The 19,003-nt window shown below is 57.3% G+C and overlaps 2 protein-coding genes across 7 annotated transcripts in view; both read left to right on the top strand.

The window, feature by feature from the left end:
* The window catches only part of HNRNPUL1 (heterogeneous nuclear ribonucleoprotein U like 1), a 36,877-nt gene extending 34,266 nt beyond the window's left edge, over positions 1-2,611 (top strand). For all 6 annotated transcript variants that reach the window (XM_058709643.1, XM_058709644.1, XM_058709641.1 and 3 more), the window contains exons 14-15: positions 901-1,092; positions 1,634-2,611. In XM_058709643.1, coding sequence (XP_058565626.1) covers positions 901-1,092; positions 1,634-1,750 — 309 coding nt within the window. In that variant the 3' untranslated portion in view covers positions 1,751-2,611. The remainder of the gene's footprint in view (positions 1-900; positions 1,093-1,633) is intronic.
* A 419-nt stretch (positions 2,612-3,030) lies between these two features.
* CCDC97 (coiled-coil domain containing 97) lies at positions 3,031-15,116 on the top strand. The gene is made up of 5 exons (XM_058709653.1): positions 3,031-5,104; positions 8,226-8,681; positions 10,218-10,493; positions 10,933-11,062; positions 12,891-15,116. The coding sequence occupies exons 1-5, from the start codon at positions 5,059-5,061 to the stop codon at positions 13,009-13,011; spliced, it is 1,029 nt and encodes a 342-aa protein (XP_058565636.1). The 5' UTR covers positions 3,031-5,058; the 3' UTR covers positions 13,012-15,116.
* Positions 15,117-19,003: the final 3,887 nt, after the last annotated feature.

Genomic DNA, 19,003 nt, shown 5'->3' with positions numbered 1-19,003 from the left:
CTCCTAGCTCAGTTCCAACTCTCCACAAGCTGGTGCTCGGACTCTGGTATGCACAGGCCTGTCACCCAGAGCCGTCCGCAGCCATTTCCTGAGCGCCTTCCACATGCCAGGCCTGGGAACAGCTGCCAAGAGACATTGGTGAATGGCTCCTAGTCCTGCTTTAACCAGAATATTTCCTAGAACGGGATTTGGGCAGGCACGAGTTCAAGCCCCCGCCCCACGTCTTAGTTCTGTAACCTTACATAAATGTTTCACCTCTCCGGACCTCATATTCTTCATAAAAGGCTAGAGTTGTTCATAGAACTCACTTCTGAGGTTTGTTGTAAGGGATGGGTGGCATTATAGCTTTGTGGGGAAAGCTCTGGAACTAGACAGACCAGAGCTTAACTCCCAGCTCCACCACTTTTTACTGTGTGACTTGGGCCCGGTTGTTTCACCTCCTTGAGTGTCAGCTTCCTTCTCTGTAAAATGCCACTAATGGAACCCGCCTCTCAGATTTGATGGGGGGATTAGATGGGTTAACGATAGAGCCTGGACTTGGGAAACACCTGGGAAATTGCTACTACAGTTGCTCTCAGCCAGCCTTCCCAGAGCAATTGCCACCACTTATTGAGTGCTCAAGCTTACTGAATACACAAAGCAGTCGGAAGGGGAAAAGGCAGTGGAATTTCAAGAGATGCTGTGCGCCTTGCTCCCCCAGGGTCTTAGAGCCAGGAGACTGCAGAACACAGCCTTACATCCCACCCTGTCCTGCCACGTCCCAGAGCTGACCCGTTTCCTCAGCCCTCAGACAACCTCCACCAAGGAAGTTCCTTTGTGGGCCCACTGCTTACGAAGGCCCTTCCTCCATCCCAGCTGAGCTATTTCACAGAACCCTGATTTTTCCCCCCCGTTTTCCAGCCGAGTTACAGCCAGCCACCGTACAACCAGGGAGGGTACAGCCAGGGCTACACAGCCCCTCCACCTCCACCTCCACCACCGCCTGCCTACAACTATGGGAGCTATGGCGGCTACAACCCGGCTCCCTACACCCCACCGCCGCCCCCCACCGCACAGACCTATCCTCAGCCCAGCTATAACCAGTATCAGCAGGTAGGTGCCAGACTCAGGCTATGGGGGTGGGGGGAGGGTGTGCTAAAGAGACTTCCAGGGGCCTGGACTGGAGTCTGTATTTATTCCTAAAAAGATGGGCTGGCCTCAGGCCAGTATTTGTCTGATGTAGCCATTCCATTTGGTGGACACTTCTGTACCAGCTGCTGAATACCTGATCTGAACCTCCCCTCCCAGTGCAGCAAGCAAACTACAAAGCAGGGGCCTTCAAATCCTGCTTCAGCACCATGGCCAGTGTCCACACCCCCGGGTTGGTGCTAGGCCATCATAGCTATTAGTAAGTGTTTTGAATATGGCTATCTGGCTGTACCTGAAAGGACATTAGGTTGGCAAGCCAGGAGGTCTGGGCTTTAGTCCCTGACTGTCCATCCATGTGGCATCAGGTCAACCACTTGTCCTCCCAAGGTGCCTTGATTTCTCTATCAGGGGACCCATCTCTGCCCTGGGTGGGAGTAGGGTCAAGGCAGGAGCCAAATGTGGGTCTGGGTAAGGACAACCTGGTGCTCTTGGTCTCTCTCTCCAGTATGCCCAGCAGTGGAACCAGTACTATCAGAACCAGGGCCAGTGGCCACCATACTACGGGAACTACGACTACGGGAGCTACTCCGGGAACACACAGGGAGGCACAAGCACACAGTAGCCGGTGTGCTCAGGAGGCCCCTGCCGGCTTCCTCCACCAGCGCCCACCTCGGCCCCCTCGTCTACCCCCACTGGGTCCTGTGGTGCTGGGGGACGGGTCATCCCAGGGCTGCCTCCTTTCAGCCCACTGCCTCCCCTCTGAGGGGCTTCTTCCCCAACACAGGGCCGGGCATTTTTCTCTGGATTCAAACAGGCAACAGTGACCTTTTATTTTCTGTTTGTCCCCTTCTTCCTCCCCTTCTCCTCTTCTTCCTCCTCCCCTCCTTTTTGACTGAAGACCCCCCCCCCGCCCCCGCCCCTTGGTCAAACAGTGAGGCTGCAGTGGCTGAGGGAGGGCCCCTTCTGCCCATCTGTCCCAGTCCTGCTCCAGCCCCCTCAGCTTCCCACACCCTCATGCAGTTGGTTGTAAATTCTTCCAGGAGCTGTTTTACTGTCTACTTTTCAGGATTTAAAAAAAAAAAAAAAAAAAAAAAAAAAAAAAATCAAAAACTTAAAAAAAAAAAACCCACAAGTTTAAAAAGTAAAATGCGGAGGGAGGAAGCAGTGACAGATTTTTTTTTTTGGTAATTATGCTTTTTTTTTTTTTTTTTTTTTTTTTTAATTTTTAGAATTTCTCTGTTTTTACTGTGGCTGTCGATACTTCATCAGGATAACCATTTCTTTGCTGAGTTCAGGTGACTGAGGAAGAGCCACACCCTCAAAACAGAACACACAAAACAAAACTATAGAATCATCTTTAACCTAACTTTTTATACGATGTCTCAGTTTCCCGTAACTTTGCACACAAGCTTCTGTGTTGAGTTGAATTGTAACTGCTTTTTGTATTTGGAGAGAGTGTGACTATTGAACTTGAAACCTTTTATTCCGGGCGTCTTGGTAGTTTCTGGTGGGATTAAGCGGGTGAGAGGGAAGAAGGGGAGGTTGGGGGGCTCCTTCCCTTCAGAACATGAAATTTCTCCCACTGCCTCCTCTCCAGAGGTCTCCCAGGTGCCAGACCTAAAGGTTTTTCCTACAATGATCCTCTGATTATTTTTACTTCCCCTTGACCCATATGTTTTAACAGGATTTTAACAAACTGCACTTATTAAGAAATGTGTTTGCTTTGTTTTGTTTTCTTTCAATAAATGACATGGCACCTCCTAGCAGGAAGGAAGCAGAGTTGAAACCCTGAAGTGTTACTGCAGTTGGCCTTTAATTGGGGTGGGGCCTTTTCAGGGGGACATTATTTGCTCATCTATTAAACACGTATTGAGGGATTCATGTGCTGGGCCCCATTTTTGGTGCTGGGAATGCCCCCTTAAAACTGGGGCACTCAGTTTTAAAGTAGTTCTCTGGTCCCCGCTCTTTTCTGATCCTCTCACACCAGACAGTCCCAAATCTCTCCATGAATTTGTGAGTAGAAGGCATGGCAGGTCCCTAGGCAGAGGATGAGGTAGGGCTGATGGGATGGAGACCAGGGGTGGACTGTTGGGAGTCATCACTGGGTGTGACTCCCCAGACACGTCAGCCCCGGCCTTGGGTGCTAGACTTAGGACGGTTCCTGCCTGTGCTGCTGGATCCAGGCCGGTGGGAATTCCACGGTGCCCACTCTGTGCCTCACTCTTTCTGGACAGTGCTGGGGATATAGCATGGTCAAAGCAGTCCTGAGCCCTACTCTCATGGGTCTTCCAGTCCAGAGGTAACACAGACTTTCTAAATGGTGACAGCACCAAGTGGTCAGCTGTGAAAGCCGGAGGTGGAGAGTTTGGGGGGGGGAGCTGGACAAGAGAACAATTTTAAAAATAGCCAGGGTAAAAGACTCTGCATTTCTGTGGCCTAGTATCTTCCTTTCCCAACAACTGGAGTCATTCCTTTATCCCCTCTGGACATGTGGTATTCCTGGCCCCTTGTGAGGGACAGTCCTGGGGCACAGGAGTGGCCAGTTCAGCCCCTTCCCTTATAGTACCTCAGAGCCTTGTGAATAGGACACAGGCTGCAAAAAGGCAGGAGGAAGGCTGACCAGCTTTGAGATTGGGGCTGGGGCATTAGAATGTGAGATGGAGCCAAGATTGGTGGCTAGTTGGGCTAAAAGGGACCCTACAGTACCCCTACCCCCACTCCGCCTATTCCGGAGAGCAGAAGGAAGGGCCTTGGCCCCCATCTGGGAAATCCCCTTCCTTGCAGGTCCACATGTAGGGCAACAGCACCCTCTGCCGACCTCTCTGGGTAATCTCTTAAGTGTAGTCTCCACCCATCTGCTGTGTAGCAAATGGGCCTCCAGATCCCTTATCCTGGCAATGCCAATGGGAAGTTATTCCCCTGCTCCTGTCCACAGTGTCTGGATATTGCACCAGCCTCCTCACAGATCCCCCTTACCTCTAGTCCTTTACCCTGATGCCCTCCTGCCTGCTACCTGAAGGATAAAGGAGCTCAAGCTACTTAGTGCAGCTTATGAGCCCCCCCCCCCCCCCCCCACCTGTGTGCCTGGCTCCTGGTGACCTCTCTGGCTTCATCTTTTGCTGTTCCTCTGAACTTTAGATCGGTGGTTTTAAGTCCTGCTCATCGTTCAGGTCTCATCTTGGGTGTCTCTTCCTGGAAGGATGCCTTCCCTGACCCTCCAGGCTGGGGTAGGCAACCCCATAAGATCCCTGGCCACTCAGGGTAGTCACTTGCGTGGTGTCTGCCTACTTTGTTGGTAACTCACACTTGAATAGGAGTCCCTACCCAACACCTCAAGCAGATCAGGACCAAGGTTGTCCCCCCTCCACATCTGCAAATTCCCAAGGTCCTGGGAACACAGTGGGAAGCTCTGTCTGATCTCACCGCCCATCTCCTGCTAGCCAGGGACTGGCTGTGATGCCAGAAGCAAGAGACAAGCTTAGTTATTCTTTGAGGTGGTGAAGGACAAAAAGGGGATGGATTGGAGTCAAGGCCAGACCATAAACCCTCAAGAGGCTCTGGAAGGTGGCCATTCAACTATCCATCCAAAAAGTAAGCATGCCAGACTTTGAAGTTCGAGCAGTGAACAGTGGTTCAGATCCCTCCAGACAGTGCAATTCTGCAGCAGGTCAGATAGGGGTGGGAGAGGAAGAGTGGAAGAGACTCCCCTGACTCCAGCGCCCTTAACCTTCCTGGCTGCGAGGAGGCGGGACCTGGGGGAGGCGCGCATGCGCAAAGGAAGGTTCGCCTTCAGCCCGGAACTGTTGTTTCGGACTCGGCGGAGCACCGGGACCCAGGAGTGTGCTCGGCCGGAAGTGGCCGCTGAGGACTTGGGACCAGAATTGGCGTGCGGGGCCTGCCGCGGCGGTTAACAAGTAATAGAGAATCAGGATGGAGACCGTGGCGACCACGGCGGCGGCGAGGGAACCCGATGAAGGTGAGGTCCTGGCCCCTCGGAGGAGGCGGGAGGGTGGGGCTATGGTGTCACTGGGAAATGATTCCCCGTGAGCTCGCAGGAGGACTCTTTATAGGGGGACACCTGCTCTCGGGTTTACCAGTCCGCGTGGCCACTTAGTCCAGATTAATGCGTCCCTTGTTGCGAGCTGCAGTGCTTTTCCCCATCCCCTCCCCTGAAATTAACCTCTTTCAAGTTCCAATCTAGCCGTTTCCATGTGCCAAGCTAGCCCGGTTCCTTACCAGGCTAACTCTTAGGTCAACATAAACCTGTCCCCTGTCCCGGCTAAGTCCCAGTGTCCCAATCAACCCTGCCTTTCAAATGACCTTCTTCCCTAAGTCACACTGACCCTTTCCTTGTCCCCAGGGTCACCCTCCTCCTGTCCCATGCAAAGTCTTGCTTATTCGAGACTTAAACAGCTTCCCCATTTCATTCTCATTCCCCTTCCCCCAAAGTCCGCAGTTCCATCTGCCGCCTCAGGTCCTTAATCCATTTCTGTGCTGCCTCCCCCCCCCCCCCCCGCCCCCTTTCCTTTGCATTTTCAATCTCTTTATTCTTCTGATGCCTTCCCCTCCGTATCTAAAATGCTTTAGTTTGGGGGCACCTGGGTTGCTTAGTGTGTTAAGCCTCCAACTCTTGATTTCTGCTCAGGTTGTGATCTCAGGCTTTGTGAGATGCAGCCCCCTCCCCCCACGTTGGGCTCTGAGCTGACTGTGCGGAGCCTGCTTAGGATTCTCTCTCTCTCCCTCTTGTCTCTGCCCCCTCCCGCTTTCACGCTCTTTCAATCTCTCTCTCTCAGAACAAATAAATAAACATTAAAAAAAATAAAAATGCTTTCATTTTGCTCATCTTAAATTTTCATCCCGGTATTTCCGAGTCATCCCAGATGGGGCGAGGAGCGGTTGGGAAGTTGGCTGAAGCATCACTGGCAAGAATTGGTAACTGTTGAAGCTAGATGATGGCCATGTGGGGTGGGGGGAGGGGGGACTTTGGTTGTCTTCTCTACATCTGTGCATGTTGGAAATTTTCCGTAATAAAAAATGTTTTAACCTAAAGTCTATCCTTTGATCCCATGTACCTTCCAGATACCATGTATCTTCTCCAAAGAGTCCTCCACACCTGTCTCCCATTTCCTTACCTCCCACCCACTTGCCATCTGGCTTTCACCTTCAGAAACTGCTCTGATCAAGGCCACCAATGACCTCCCCCGAGTACTTCAACGGAGTCACCCCATTTAGGGCTTTTCCTACTGGACTGCTCGGACAATTCAATGCCATTGACTCCTCCATTGCTCTTGAACCTTGTCCCTCGGTTTCGGTGACACCGCTCTTTCCCATTTCCTTCCCTTCTCTCAGGCTCCTCCTGCTCAGCCTCTGTCAGTTTTCTATGGCCTCTGCAGCAAGTGACCACAAGCTCGGGGGCTAAAAACAACAGAAATGTATTCTCTCAGTTTTGAAGGCCAGAGGCCTGAAATTGGTACCACTAGGCAGAAATCAAGGTGTTAGCAGGACCGTGGAGGGCTCCCTCGGGGGTTCTTCCAGCTTCTAATGGCTCCTGGCGTTCTTTGGCTTCTGGCTACATCACTCAGGCGTCTGCCTCTATCCGTCTTCACGTGGCCCTTCTCTGCAAATGTCCAGGCTCCCTCTCGGACTCTGTCTTACAGACACTCATTGTGGCATTTAGGCCCCGATCGAAGATAATCTCCCAGTCCCAAGAGCCTTAACTTCATCGCACCTGTGGAGACCCATTTTTTTGGCCAAACGCAGTCATACAGCCTCCAGGAATTAAGGCGCAGCTGTCTTTCGGGGGCCCCTTTTGTAGCCTGTCATGTTCTCCTTCACGGGCACATCCTCTTTCCGAGTCCAGCCTCTTTCTAGCCCCCTCTTCTCTTGCCCTCACCACTCCCATGACCTCTCATTTCCTCTGGCTTTAGTTTTGTCTTGACTCCATGGACTTCACAACTCTGGCCCCAGCCCTGCACTTTTCTTGTGAGAAACCTCTAGCAGTCTCTTAGATGTCTCCCCTTGGATGTCCCCTGTGCCCATGATACGTTCCATATCCCAAGACCTGTTCCTCCTCCATGACTCTGTCTCAGGGACAGTTTGACCAAGCCCCACACCAGAACCCTGGACCTGAACTAGATGAGATCCCACCTCTCAGCTCTTCAGCCCCGTGGCTTGCCTACTCAGCCCCCAGAGCATCTTTCCAACCCCTGCCCCATCCCCTCCTGCACATCCCCTGCAAGACTGGTCCGGCTCAGTCTTCTCTGGTCTCAATGATTAAAGCCCTCCCTGAAGCCCATTGTACCTATAAACCCTCACCCCCGCTTCCCTGTACCAGCCAAGCTGCCCAAAGGCGTTGCCTCTATTTTCTGTCTTCTCTTATTTCCTGCTTGCTCAGCCTTGCTCCAGTCTCACAACTTTTGAGAAACAGCTCTCGACAAGATTTGCCTAGAGTTCAGCTTTCCTGTTACCAGCGCCCATATTGTCTTTGGATCAACGTGTGAATGAGTAGGAGATGGGGAGTGAGTGAACAAGTTAGTGCATGTGTTAGTGATTTTGTGAGTAAGTGAAAAGGCAAAGAATTGAGTGAGTCAATAAATGTGGTAAAGGACCAAGTAAACACACCAAGCTCACTTGTGCCTCAGGGCCTTTGCACTGGCTGTTCCCACTCCCTGGAACTCTCTTCCTCCAAAACTGTCATAGCTCAGTCCCTCACCACCTCAGGACTCTACTGAAATGTCACTTCTTTGGCAAGTTCTTCTCTGCCCCATTTGAAATTGTAGACTGCCCCCCACTAACCCCAGTCCTTCTGCCTTTCCTCTTTATTTTTCTCCATAGTCCTTGGAACCACCCGACAGACTACGTTTGTTAACATGTCACATGTTTTCAGTAATCATATTTCTCACTGTCTGTGTCCCCCACTAAAATGTCAACTTTGTGCTTACTGTGGCATCTCTAGGACCTTGAACAGTGCCCAGAATATAGTAGGTGCTCAGTGAATGTGAAATGAGTGGCTGAGCATCTAGGCCTTTCCACCCACCCCCCTCCCCCACCCCCTCCCTTCCCATCCCAGGACTGACAAATCTCCCCTCTCCCCACAGGCTGCACAGAGCCCAGTACTGGGCACTGGGGGGAGCTGAGCTGGACGCCTGTCCCACCCAGACCCCAGGACAAGGTGAAAGCAGCAGAGGGAGCACCAGAGGCCCCGAATGGTGGCCCCCCTGGGGTTGAGGATGCGGTGGTGAGTGCCATGCTGCGTGCCGTGGCCGCCAGCCGCCTGCCCGTGTGCAGCCAGCAGCAGGGCGAGCCTGACCTGACCGAGCAGGAGAAGGTGGCCATCCTGGGCCAGCTGTACCATGAGAAGCCGCTGGTGTTCCTGGAGCGCTTCCGCACGAGCCTCCGTGAGGAGCACCTGGCCTGCTTTGGCCACTTGCGTGGTGACCATCGGGCAGACTTCTACTGTGCCGAGGTGGCCCGGCAGGGCAGCGCCCGACCCCGCACCCTGCGCACCCGCCTGCGTAACCGGCGCTACGCTGCCCTGCGTGAGCTCATCCAAGGTGTGGGGCCAGGTGGGCCGGGCAGGAGGGGAGACTGAAGCAGAGGAAGCAAGAAACAAGGATGCAAAAGTAGAGACAACAGACAGAGGTCCTGGGAGACAAGTTTTGAGACAGGGACACAGGGAGCTTGAAATAGAAACATGAAGCAATGAGGAAGATCAGTACAAATGGGAAGAGAATGGGACAGGCAGTGAGAAGGGTCAGAATTTAGTAAAGACACAAGTGCCGTTTCAGATCAGTGGGCCGAGGACACAGTACCTTGCACTGTGGTAACTGGTCATCCCTCAGGAAAATGCAATCCCTACCTCACACCATACACAGAGGTGCTGAGGAAACCTAGGGGAGTGTGTCTGTGACCCTGGGGACACAAAGGCCTGCTTAGACAAGGCACACATGTGGATGGCACGAAGAAAAACACTGAGACCGTTTTGACCACGGCATAATTATAAGCATCTTTGTGACCAAAGACACCAGAACTAAAGTTGAAAGATGAAACTAAATGAAGCGGAGAGTGAGTGAAGATTCTGGTTAGGGAGAAGAGCGAGGTCATAGGCCGTAGAGCGAGGGAGATGGAGAGGGTGGGGCGCAGTGACAGGCAGGGAGTGAAGCTAGAGATCGGGGGAGGGGGCGGGGGGAGGCGGAACGGATGAATGGTGAGGTGACAGGCACAGAGCCCAAGAGAGACTGGTGGATAGAGGCAGAGAAGCAGAAACAGACCCAGGGAAAGAGGCTGACAGAGCCAGGGAGAGGGAGAGAAACAGTATGGTGGGAGATCCCAGAAACAGGGAGATGGGGTAAGAGAAAGGGATAGCCACAGACCCCAGTGCTGCAGAGGCCAGGGTTCTGGGCACATTCTCACCCTGGGCTCTGAAAGCAGGGCTGGGACTGGTGGGTTGGAAGGACCCAGCAGGTTTAATGGTTTCCTGAGGGACAGAGCCACCCCTGCAGGAACAGGCAGCCAGGAGAGATGCGAAGGTCCCGGGTTTGGGGTGGTGGGGAAGCCAAGCATACCTGAGGGGTGGCTGCAGAGAGGAGCACTCTGGGAACAGGTGAGAGCCGGGGTCTGGAAGACCACTGGGACGCCCACCTCTGGCACATCCTGCTGTGCTCACAGACAGGTACACATAACCTACATCCTGGCTTCTGTGTGCGGGACCCCTGCCTGTGGAGCCCCGCACACCCACTCCCAGCCACAGTGGTGCACAGGCCCCGGACCACCGGTGCCTTGGGGGCCAGGATGTACATGGCCTGACTGCACACACATGCTTACACGTGCAAGGACACATGCACATACCGGCCTGCTTATGCGCATGCTCAGACGCATGCGTGAGTACTTGTGGCCACGTGACCTTGGGCCTCGGCAGATTTTCCTGCGTGTCAGAACGTGCATGCACATGCTTGCACTCATGCGTCCACGGCTTCCTACAAGCCCGATTATGGACACATGTGCTCAGACGTGCTCACCCCGCACCCGGGCCCCAGCCTCACAAGCAGACGCCCCCCCCCCCCCCCCCCCCCCCGCCCGTCTCCGTGCAGGTGGCGAGTACTTCAGTGACGAGCAGATGCGGTTCCGGGCCCCGCTGCTGTACGAGCAGTACATTGGGCAGTACCTAACCCAGGAGGAGCTCAGTGCCCGCGCCCCAGCCCACCGGCTGCCTGAGCCCGGCGCCCCCGGCACCGCCTGCCCGCTCTCTGACCTGCTGCTCCAGTCCTGCGAGGAGCGGGAGCTGCAGCAACGGCTGCTCCGACAGCAGGAGGAGGAGGAGGCCTGCCTGGAGGAGGAGGAGGAGGAGGAGGACAGCGATGAGGAAGGTGAGGGCCAGTACCGGGGAGGCCCGAGGCTGGGGCCCCCCGACCTGCAAGGTCAGACCCCCTCCCCTGCTCGCCCCGAGTGCCCAGGCTCTCCCAGCCTCTCCAGCATCTCTGCCCCCCGCCCCCCTGCTCCTCAAAGGCACCAAGGAGTCATCACTCACCTCCAGGCCATTACTCATGTTGTTCCCTCTGCCAAGAATGCCTTCCCTTCCCCACCCTTCAGGTAGCAGGTCCTGACCCAGCTCTACAGTCTCCAGAGTGCTATATTGTCCTCCTGTGTTCAGTGTGTGCCCCAGGAGGGCAGGACCGGGGCTGTCTTGGTCACCGCCGCGTTCCCGGTGCCACCAGCACAGAGGAAGCAGCTCTTTGTGGGTGTGTGTTCAGCACGTACCCAAGGACACCCGTCCCATCCCCCCACTGAGGGTGTCTGCCCCCACAGACCAGAGCCCTGGCAAAGACTCAGAGGCCTGGGTCCCTGACTCGGAAGAGAGGCTGATCCTGCGGGAAGAGTTCACCAGCCGGATGCACCAGCACTTCCTGGACGGCAAGGACGGGGACTTTGACTACAGGTGATTCGTGCCCCCCTCCCCAAGCCTGGCACTCCACAGCCCTCGGCCCAGGCATAAGGGTTTCAGATCAACCAGGGATCAGTGGGTGACCTTGGACGAGCTTCGTCCACCTCTGGGCCTCAGTCCCCTCACCTAAAGAAGGGACCGAACAAGGCTGACAGCTCAAATTTGATAAGACGTTGAAATATTTCCATTCGGGTGAGCAGCGGTGATCTAGAAGGATGACACCGCCCCGAGCCCCCCCAGGTGTCCTCCGGGCACCGCCGCTTCAGGCCCCCAGACCCCCTGGTGCTACAGGAAATCACCCCTGTCAGGGAGAGACCTGCGGTGGCCGCTGCTGTGGTGCTGCTTGTTGATGTCCACACTGTAACCCTGGGCGAGACACACAGCCACTGCTTTGGAAAGGATTTTGCCATCAGGGAAAAGAACACAGAAGAGTGAAGGGTCAGAGTCAAAGATAAAAGGCTCTGACAGCTGAAGCAGTCTCGCCTTGTGGGTGTGACAGCCGATGCCCAGCTTCAGACCCAGCCCCGGCAAACCGACCCTCACCAGCTGTGGGGCGCACGATGGCCTGATCTAGGGTACCCCCCCACCTCCAGAGGCGAGCCTGGCTGATGTGCTTCCAGCTGGGGTGGAGCCTCCCGGCCCGAATTCCCACACAGAGCGGGGTGCAGAATGCCTAGGCCACGGGGAGCCCTCAGAAAGCCGGGTGCCCATGAGGAAATGGGCCCTGGCCTGAGGAATAGAGACGAGCGGACACCGGCACCTGTTCTCCCCTGGAGGGCAGCTGCTGGGCAGCAGGGCCAGTGGGTCCCCACCACTGTGGGGCTAAGCACCTGCTGTGTCCAGACTGTGGGGATAAAGCAGCAAGCAAAGCTGACAAGAGGGTTCCGTGCCTGAAAGGGGACCCAGTTTAGTGAGGAAGCAAAAGAAGTATTTAGCATCTGGTGCTGCCAGGGCCATGAAGAAAATTAAAGCAGGGTCGAGGGGCAGAGGGGTGGGAGGTAGTGATGAGGGGGCCAGCATAGGCTCTCTGAGCAGATGACATTTCGGCAAAGACTTGCAGGATGTGAGGGGTAAGCGACATAAATACCTGGGGTCAGAGTGTTCCTGGCAGGGGAGATAGCCGGTGCAAGGACCCTGAGGCGGATCAGAGGAACAGCAACGGGACAGGGGTGGCTAGAGCAGATCGCGAGGGGCGAGGAGCAGGCGGGTCTCCTCAGAGGTGGCAGGCCGGATCAGACAGGGCTTCCTGCACCCAAGGGAGTATGGTGGGGGTCACGGGAGAGCTCAGAGCACAGCCAGGGGTCCTCTTCACAATTTAGGATCACATGCGCCCAGGGCAGACATTTCTCAGCACTGTTGACCTTTCTCGGGCCAGATGATTCTTTGTGCTCATTGTCCTGTGAGCAGCAGGATGTCGAGTAGCATCCCTGGTGTCCGGTGCCTGGGCACCAGTGAGAGCCCCCCTAGGTGTGACAACCAAAATGTCTGCACTTTTATCCCCGAATGTCACCTGAGGGGCAGAAGCTTCCTAGTTGAGAACCACTCCAGGGAATGTGAGTTGGCCTGTTACCACATCTTCCAGCTTTTTGAGAGAAACCAGAAGTTTTTATGTAAAATCTGCTTGGAAGACTTCATTTGAAGCCCTGAGAGACTCCATGCACCTCCCCCCACTCCCCGCCCCGGGTTAGCTCCGATTTATAGGCGCATATGGCCTGGGATCTTGGAGGGCCCCTCCACCCCCGGGCTCCTCCAGAGGGTGAGAAGCAGGGAGGCTGGGGTGGGAGGGGGCAGAGCCGGCCCCTGACAGCCCCTCCCCCCACAGCACTGTGGATGACAACCCCGACTTTGACAACCTAGACATCGTGGCCCGGGATGAGGAGGAGAGGTACTTCGACGCGGAGGAGCCCGAGGAGGCACCCAGCCCAGAGCTGGATGGGGACTGACGGCCACGCCGCCCACCCTGCCCGTGACTTCCTCTAGGGGACAGCAGGGCAGCCGCCCCACACCCCCAGCCTCGCTGGCTCTGGTGCCGTCCCGGCCCCGCCCCTGCCCCCTCTGTGTGCGGGGCTCCCTACCTTCCCCCACTCTCCTTCCCTGATCCAGGTCTGTCTCACTGTCTCTCTCACTGGCTTTTTCTCCATTCCTTTCCTCCTTCTATGCGTCACTGTCTTTTTCCTCTCTGGCCTTCTCTCTCTCCCCTCTGTGTGCCTTGGCCTCTGTTCCCACGACCGGGCTCAGGCTGAACATCCTCCCCCTGATGGAGGCCAGCGGGGCTCTTTGTAGCTGGAGCCGGCCAGGTCAGTGCCGGAGCGCAGCGCGGGGTCGTGAGCCCCCGGGCCCCGCCTGCTTGTCCAGCTCTGTACTGGTGGGCTCTTGCCTCCTTCAACTTCACCCTGGGCCTCTGGTGCTTCCTGCCCACACGCCCCCATCTATCAGCCTCCATGCCGCCTGCCTCTGCCCTCTGCCTCTCAGCCTCTCTCTGGTTTCAGTGTCGTCTCCCCCCAAACCCCAGCCTGGCTGCTGAGGAAGGAGCCTCACCAGGGAGGCTACCAGCTCCCACCTCTCCTTCAGGACCCAGGCTTGGGAGGGGGGTGTGGGGCAGCACTGGGGCCATGGGCCTGCGAGCTTGGGTGTGGAGGGAGGGGCATGGGGAGGGGGGGCTCTCTCCTTCAGCCCCACCGGCCAGCCCCTCTCTGCCTGGCCACAATTTTCCCTTCCTTCACTTCCTCCACCTCCTTCTCCCTCTCCTGTTTACACTCCCCAAATACGCACAGGCTGTTATCATGGGTCCTGAGTCATCCCACACACACAGCCTGCCCCAGCATCCCTGCCCCCAGCTGGCCACAGGGCCCGCCCCACAGAGCCCCCCGCCGCCCTGGGCTAATGGGAGCCAGATGGCCTCTTGGTGACTCAGCCACTTGGCCTGTGGGAACCCAGGCGTCCTGCCTTCCCATGCCCCCATACCCGGTTCATGCTCCCTCAGTAGACACACACACACACACAGAGAAGGGGTCAGCTGTTGGCAAGGGGGTACAGGCCACACAGGTCAGAGAGATAGGGCCTGGGGACCCTTCACTCCTGTGAGCCAGCATGGTGACACCCTGCCATAGCCAGGCCTGAAGACACTCAAAACCACCTCAGGCATATGGCCCGGAGAAAGGGGGAGACCCCCAAGGCCTCCCGGGACCACAGCCCTTGACCCCTGGGCCTCAGCTCTGCCCTCTGGGTCAGCCAGAACTAAAGCCAGACACAGAAAGTGAGAGCTGGCCTAGAGGCCGAGGGACATTCACACAGAGAGACCATTAAACGAGGAAACTTCCGGTCACTGAGCAGTTCTGTCCTATTCCAGGCCTGATGGGCCTGATGCCCCATGGAATTCTCCAAACAACCCCGTGAACTAGGGACTCCGCTCCATTTCATAAGTGAGGGGAGGGGGCCAGAAGGGGGATGTTACTTGCTCGAGGGCTCACGGCCACTGACAAAAAGCCAGGTCTAGAACTTCACAGGTCCTAGAGACCATTCTAGCCTGTGTGTTAGCTGTCAGGGCCACTGGGAGCAGACAGACGCACGGACTTGCTCAGAAAGGTCATGAAGAGACAGCTGTCGAGGGTGATACCGGCAGCTAACGCTTTGGGGCCCTCCCCACATGCTTGGCACCATGCTGCACACGGGCTTGGAATCATCTCGATGGTGTGTAAGTCAGCACCTGGACCAGAACCATCACGGCGGTCCTACTCCTCACGTCCTGCCAGTAGCAATGCCCTGGCTCCCAGAGAAGACCCCCGATTGGCCGGCCAGACTTGCCCTTGGAAAACCTGAAAGCCAGAGGATGGAAGACGTTTGTCCCTCGGGTACACGTGTGTGTGTGTGTGTGTGTGCGCACGCGTGCGCGCGTGTGCCCACAGTCAGAGGACTTCTCTAAGCCAGGGAGCAGCCCCGAGTGAGGTGTGCAGTTTTCATCAGTCTGTCATTTGATCCTTAACGCTGTTTGTGATATACTTTGCCATACATAGATTTGTTACATAATAAAAAGTGATGAGAGACCACAGCAGTTGAGTCAGAATTAGGGTTAGTCAGATGGTGGAGGCGGGAGCGTCTGCAGCTGAGACAGAGGTGGGGCCAGTCAGGAGGGACTGTGGGAGACACACCCCCGGCACGGCCCCTGCAGCTGCCACTGGACCCTGAGGAGCCAGAGGTGACTGTCCCTCCGCCCCCCAGCCCTCGGTCAAGGCAGGCGGAGAGGCTGAGTCAGGGAGGGAGGACCCGCTGGGGGAGAGCCCCTCCGTGGGCATCCGGCCCCCACCCCGTCTCCTGTCTGTCCTCCTGGCTGGGCTGTGCCGGCTGCCACCCGCACCCCCATCTGACCCTTCTGCGTGTCCTGCCCTCGCATCCTGTCCCTCCCACCGCCACCCCTCTCCCTCTCTCTCTCCTCTCCTCTGCCTTCTCTTCTGCCTCTGTGCCTCTGGCAGCCCGCTCGAATCTCCCATCACCTCCCACCTCGCTTGTCAGCCCTACACTCTTCCCCCCGCCAGCCCTGCCCAGGGCCACTGCCACCCCTCTCACCTCCCTCCTGCTCATCCCTATACACTGGTCCCTTAGCCTGTGTGACCATTCGTCCGGAGTCTCCGCCCCATTTCCCCCTCTCCCTGTGGTCCCTGGCCTGCCCCCTCACCCCCTGTCGGCTGGCCCCTCGTCTCTGTCTCCCAGACCCTGGGAAGCCCAGTGGGGATGTCCAGGTCAGAGGGTCACTGGTGGCCCCTGGGAGCCCAGGATGAAGGGTCACCGCTGCACCCTCATCCAGAAAAGGGGAGGCAAGGCTGTGGCCTGTCTGGCCCGAAGGAAATGTCTGCGCTGTGGCCTGGTCACCCCCGCCCCCAGGACCTGCCGGGCTGCCACCACCCCCGCCCCCGGGCTGGGGCCGAGTAAACACAGCCGACGGCAGCCGGGATATTTATACCGAGGTCCGGGCGTGGGTCCAGTGCCCACCACAGCCCCTGCCCTGCCCGCCCGCCACAGCCAGCCCGAGCCAGCGTGGCACCAGCCGGCAAGGGGACACACCGCAGACGCAGCCTCCACTCAGTGCAGAGGCCACTGGGCGTGTCGCTAGGGATGCCGTTGGCTTCCCTGGGGACACACCGTGCCTGCCCCTGCCCTGGAAACACCAGCACAAAATGCAGACCTGCAGGAGACACTGCCAGCCCACTGAAGACTCACAAGGCCTCGAACCTGATGCAAAATAGAGACCCACACGACAGCTCACACACCAAAGTCACCAGCCCACGGACGGGAGACAAAACGCAAACACCACCTGTTCTCAGAGCTGAGGACACCAGTCCCTGCATGGACACACATTCACACAAACACACGGGGAGTACGACAGCAAGCATGCTGGGGACACACCCCACAGCATGCCCTCTGATGCCAGCCACGCACACACAACGATCACAAACATAACCCAGAAACAACTCACCCACGGACACACAACACGTGCACCGGAAACACAGCTCCAAGAGCAAACACAAAGCACAACCCCTCCAGGAAACACACGTCTCTCCCAGACACACAGACAGACACGGAGAACATCCATATTTTTAGTCAAACTTACTGAAGAATGCACAAATCTACACCCAGCGAACAAGGGCAAAGATGTGGAGAAAGAATTCAGACCCACAGCAGGCCCGGGGGACACGACCCTCTCCTGCACACAGACTTGCTGAGACACAGTGTCCCGCCACAGAACCCAGAGGGGGCACTGGCTTGTAAACAGGACCCCAAACTGGGACGCACACGCTGGAAATGCAGGACAGGGAGACACACCGCAGGGACGCGTGCTGGGACACAGGCTTTGGTAGTACCTGTGCACACCCAACAGCCGGAGGGCACCCGCTGGGGCGTCAGAAACCCCCAGGCTGGACAAAATTCACAGCACAAAGCTTGCGCGCGCGCGCACACACACACACACAACCACACAAAGGGGTTGTGAACACGTTCAAATTTACATTAGAAACACCCAAAGACACCATCGCTCGGGGAGAAGGGGCTTTCTCTTTCGTCTTCCCCCTCCTCTCCCCTCCCCGCTCCCTCCGGCTGACCCAACCCCCAGGCCTGTCTGGGGGAGGGGGCAGGAAGGCCTGAGCTGGCCTCCCTGGCCGTGCTTCCTGCCCCGTGGGGGCCGGACGGGAAGCTGGGGCTCCAGCCGGAACCCAGGCTCCCCCCACGACTTCCCTCCCCTCCCGGGCTGCCCGCAGGAGTGGGGGAGGGGGAAGGGGCGCCCCGAACGCCCGGTGCTGCCCCTGCGCTTGGCGGGGGGCGGGGACTACCTTGTCCCCCACGGGCTCTGCCCCCCTCTCCTGCGGGACAGGGGCCGCCCGCAGGCAGTCCAGGAAGGTGCTGAGCCCGCAAGTTTCCCTTCCTGGGCGGCCTCCGCGCCAGCTCAGCCCGGCGGGCAGGTGGGCGGGGTGTGTCACGAGGGCGTGGCGAGGGCTCGGGCGACCGCGGGAGTGTGCGGCCCCGGTGTGAGGCCAGGACTTGCCCTCGGCCCGGGCACGGGCTGGGCTTGCGAGGGCCGCGACCCTGGGGGGTGTGTCTGGGTGTGTGGGACTTGCTCCGTCTGGGCCCCGGGGTGTGACAGCGTGTCTGGGTCTGACGGGGCCAGCTGCTGTCTGCGGGGCCTGGTGGGACTCCCCGGGCCTGAGCGTGTGGGGGCCTGGGAGATGTCAGACTGAGTGGGCAGGACCGGCCTCCTCCGGGTGATCGTGACGTGTGTCTCCATGTGTGGCGTGTGTGTCTGGGTGGGACTGTGCTGTGTCAGGTTGTGTGCGCATGCACTGTGCCTGTTTGCGAGTGACCCCGGGGAGGATGTTTGTGTTAACTGTTGGTGGGTCCCAGCAGGAGCCTCTGTTTCATTTCCTGAGGGGGCTCTGATGCTGTGAGGTGTGTGTGCGGGGCACCATCTGAGTCTGTATCTGGTGTGTGGCTGGCGGTCGTGACCTGTGACCCTTCAGAATGTATTTGCGCGACTGCTTTTTGCTGTGTCCCAGTGAAGCTCCAAGGCTGGGTTCTGCATCTGGAATGGGGCCGCGTGCAGGGGCTGTCGCTGCCGCCAGGTGTCAGGAGTTTTTGTGTCTCCACGGTGGCTGCGGAAGGGGAATGTGTTTGCGAGACCGAGGGACCCGGTCCAGATTTGAACCTCTGTGGTGAGCGCGAACGTGTGTGTGTGTGTGTGTGTGTGTGTGTGTAGCTGTGCCGCGTTTTCGTGGGGCTGCAGTGACCACAGTCTGCGTCACTGTGTCCTTGCAAGTGTCTCCACACACGAGGCTGGTGAAAATGGCAGTATGTCCTTACAGAGTGAACCCCACCTAGGCAATCACTGGGCCAAGGAGCAGGTCCGGTGGCCCTGGGAAGGTCAGGGCAGAGTGGGGGGTGGGGGGAGGGAACTGAAACCTGGGAGGAAGAGGGGCCACTGAGAGGCTGAGAAGAGGAAGCAGGAGAGAATTCACAGGCAAGACCACAGCAGATGGAGGGCCGCCCTGACCCAGGGCACTGTCATTTCTCACTTGCACGAACGGTCTCCCTGCAGCCCCCCTTGCCCCCATTCAGTCTACTCAACCATCAGCCAGAGGGACCCTCCGAGCACTTAAGTCAAATCACACTCTTCCTCCGTCGGGAACCCTGAGTGCAAGTTTCCCCAGGCCCCCCCGCCGGAGGCCTGATGTGGCCTGGAAAGCAGTACCAGTGCAGAGGTTATGTGCCTGGATCCTCAACTCCAGCTGTTTGGATTCAAATCCCAGTTGTGCCACGTGCTAGCTGTGTGACCTTAACAAGTAACTGAACCTCTCTGTGCCCCTGCCCTGGCATTCCTGTCTGTAAAGTGGGGAGCAAAGGGTCTCTAGAGCAGGAGCTGGCAAACTTTTTCTTTGAAGGGCTAGAGAGTAA

The sequence above is a fragment of the Neofelis nebulosa genome, chromosome 17, assembly GCF_028018385.1.
Source record: "Neofelis nebulosa isolate mNeoNeb1 chromosome 17, mNeoNeb1.pri, whole genome shotgun sequence".
Lineage (NCBI taxonomy): Eukaryota > Metazoa > Chordata > Mammalia > Carnivora > Felidae > Neofelis > Neofelis nebulosa.
Note: the sequence above shows the minus strand (reverse complement) of the source record. Positions and strands in the feature narration are given on the sequence as shown.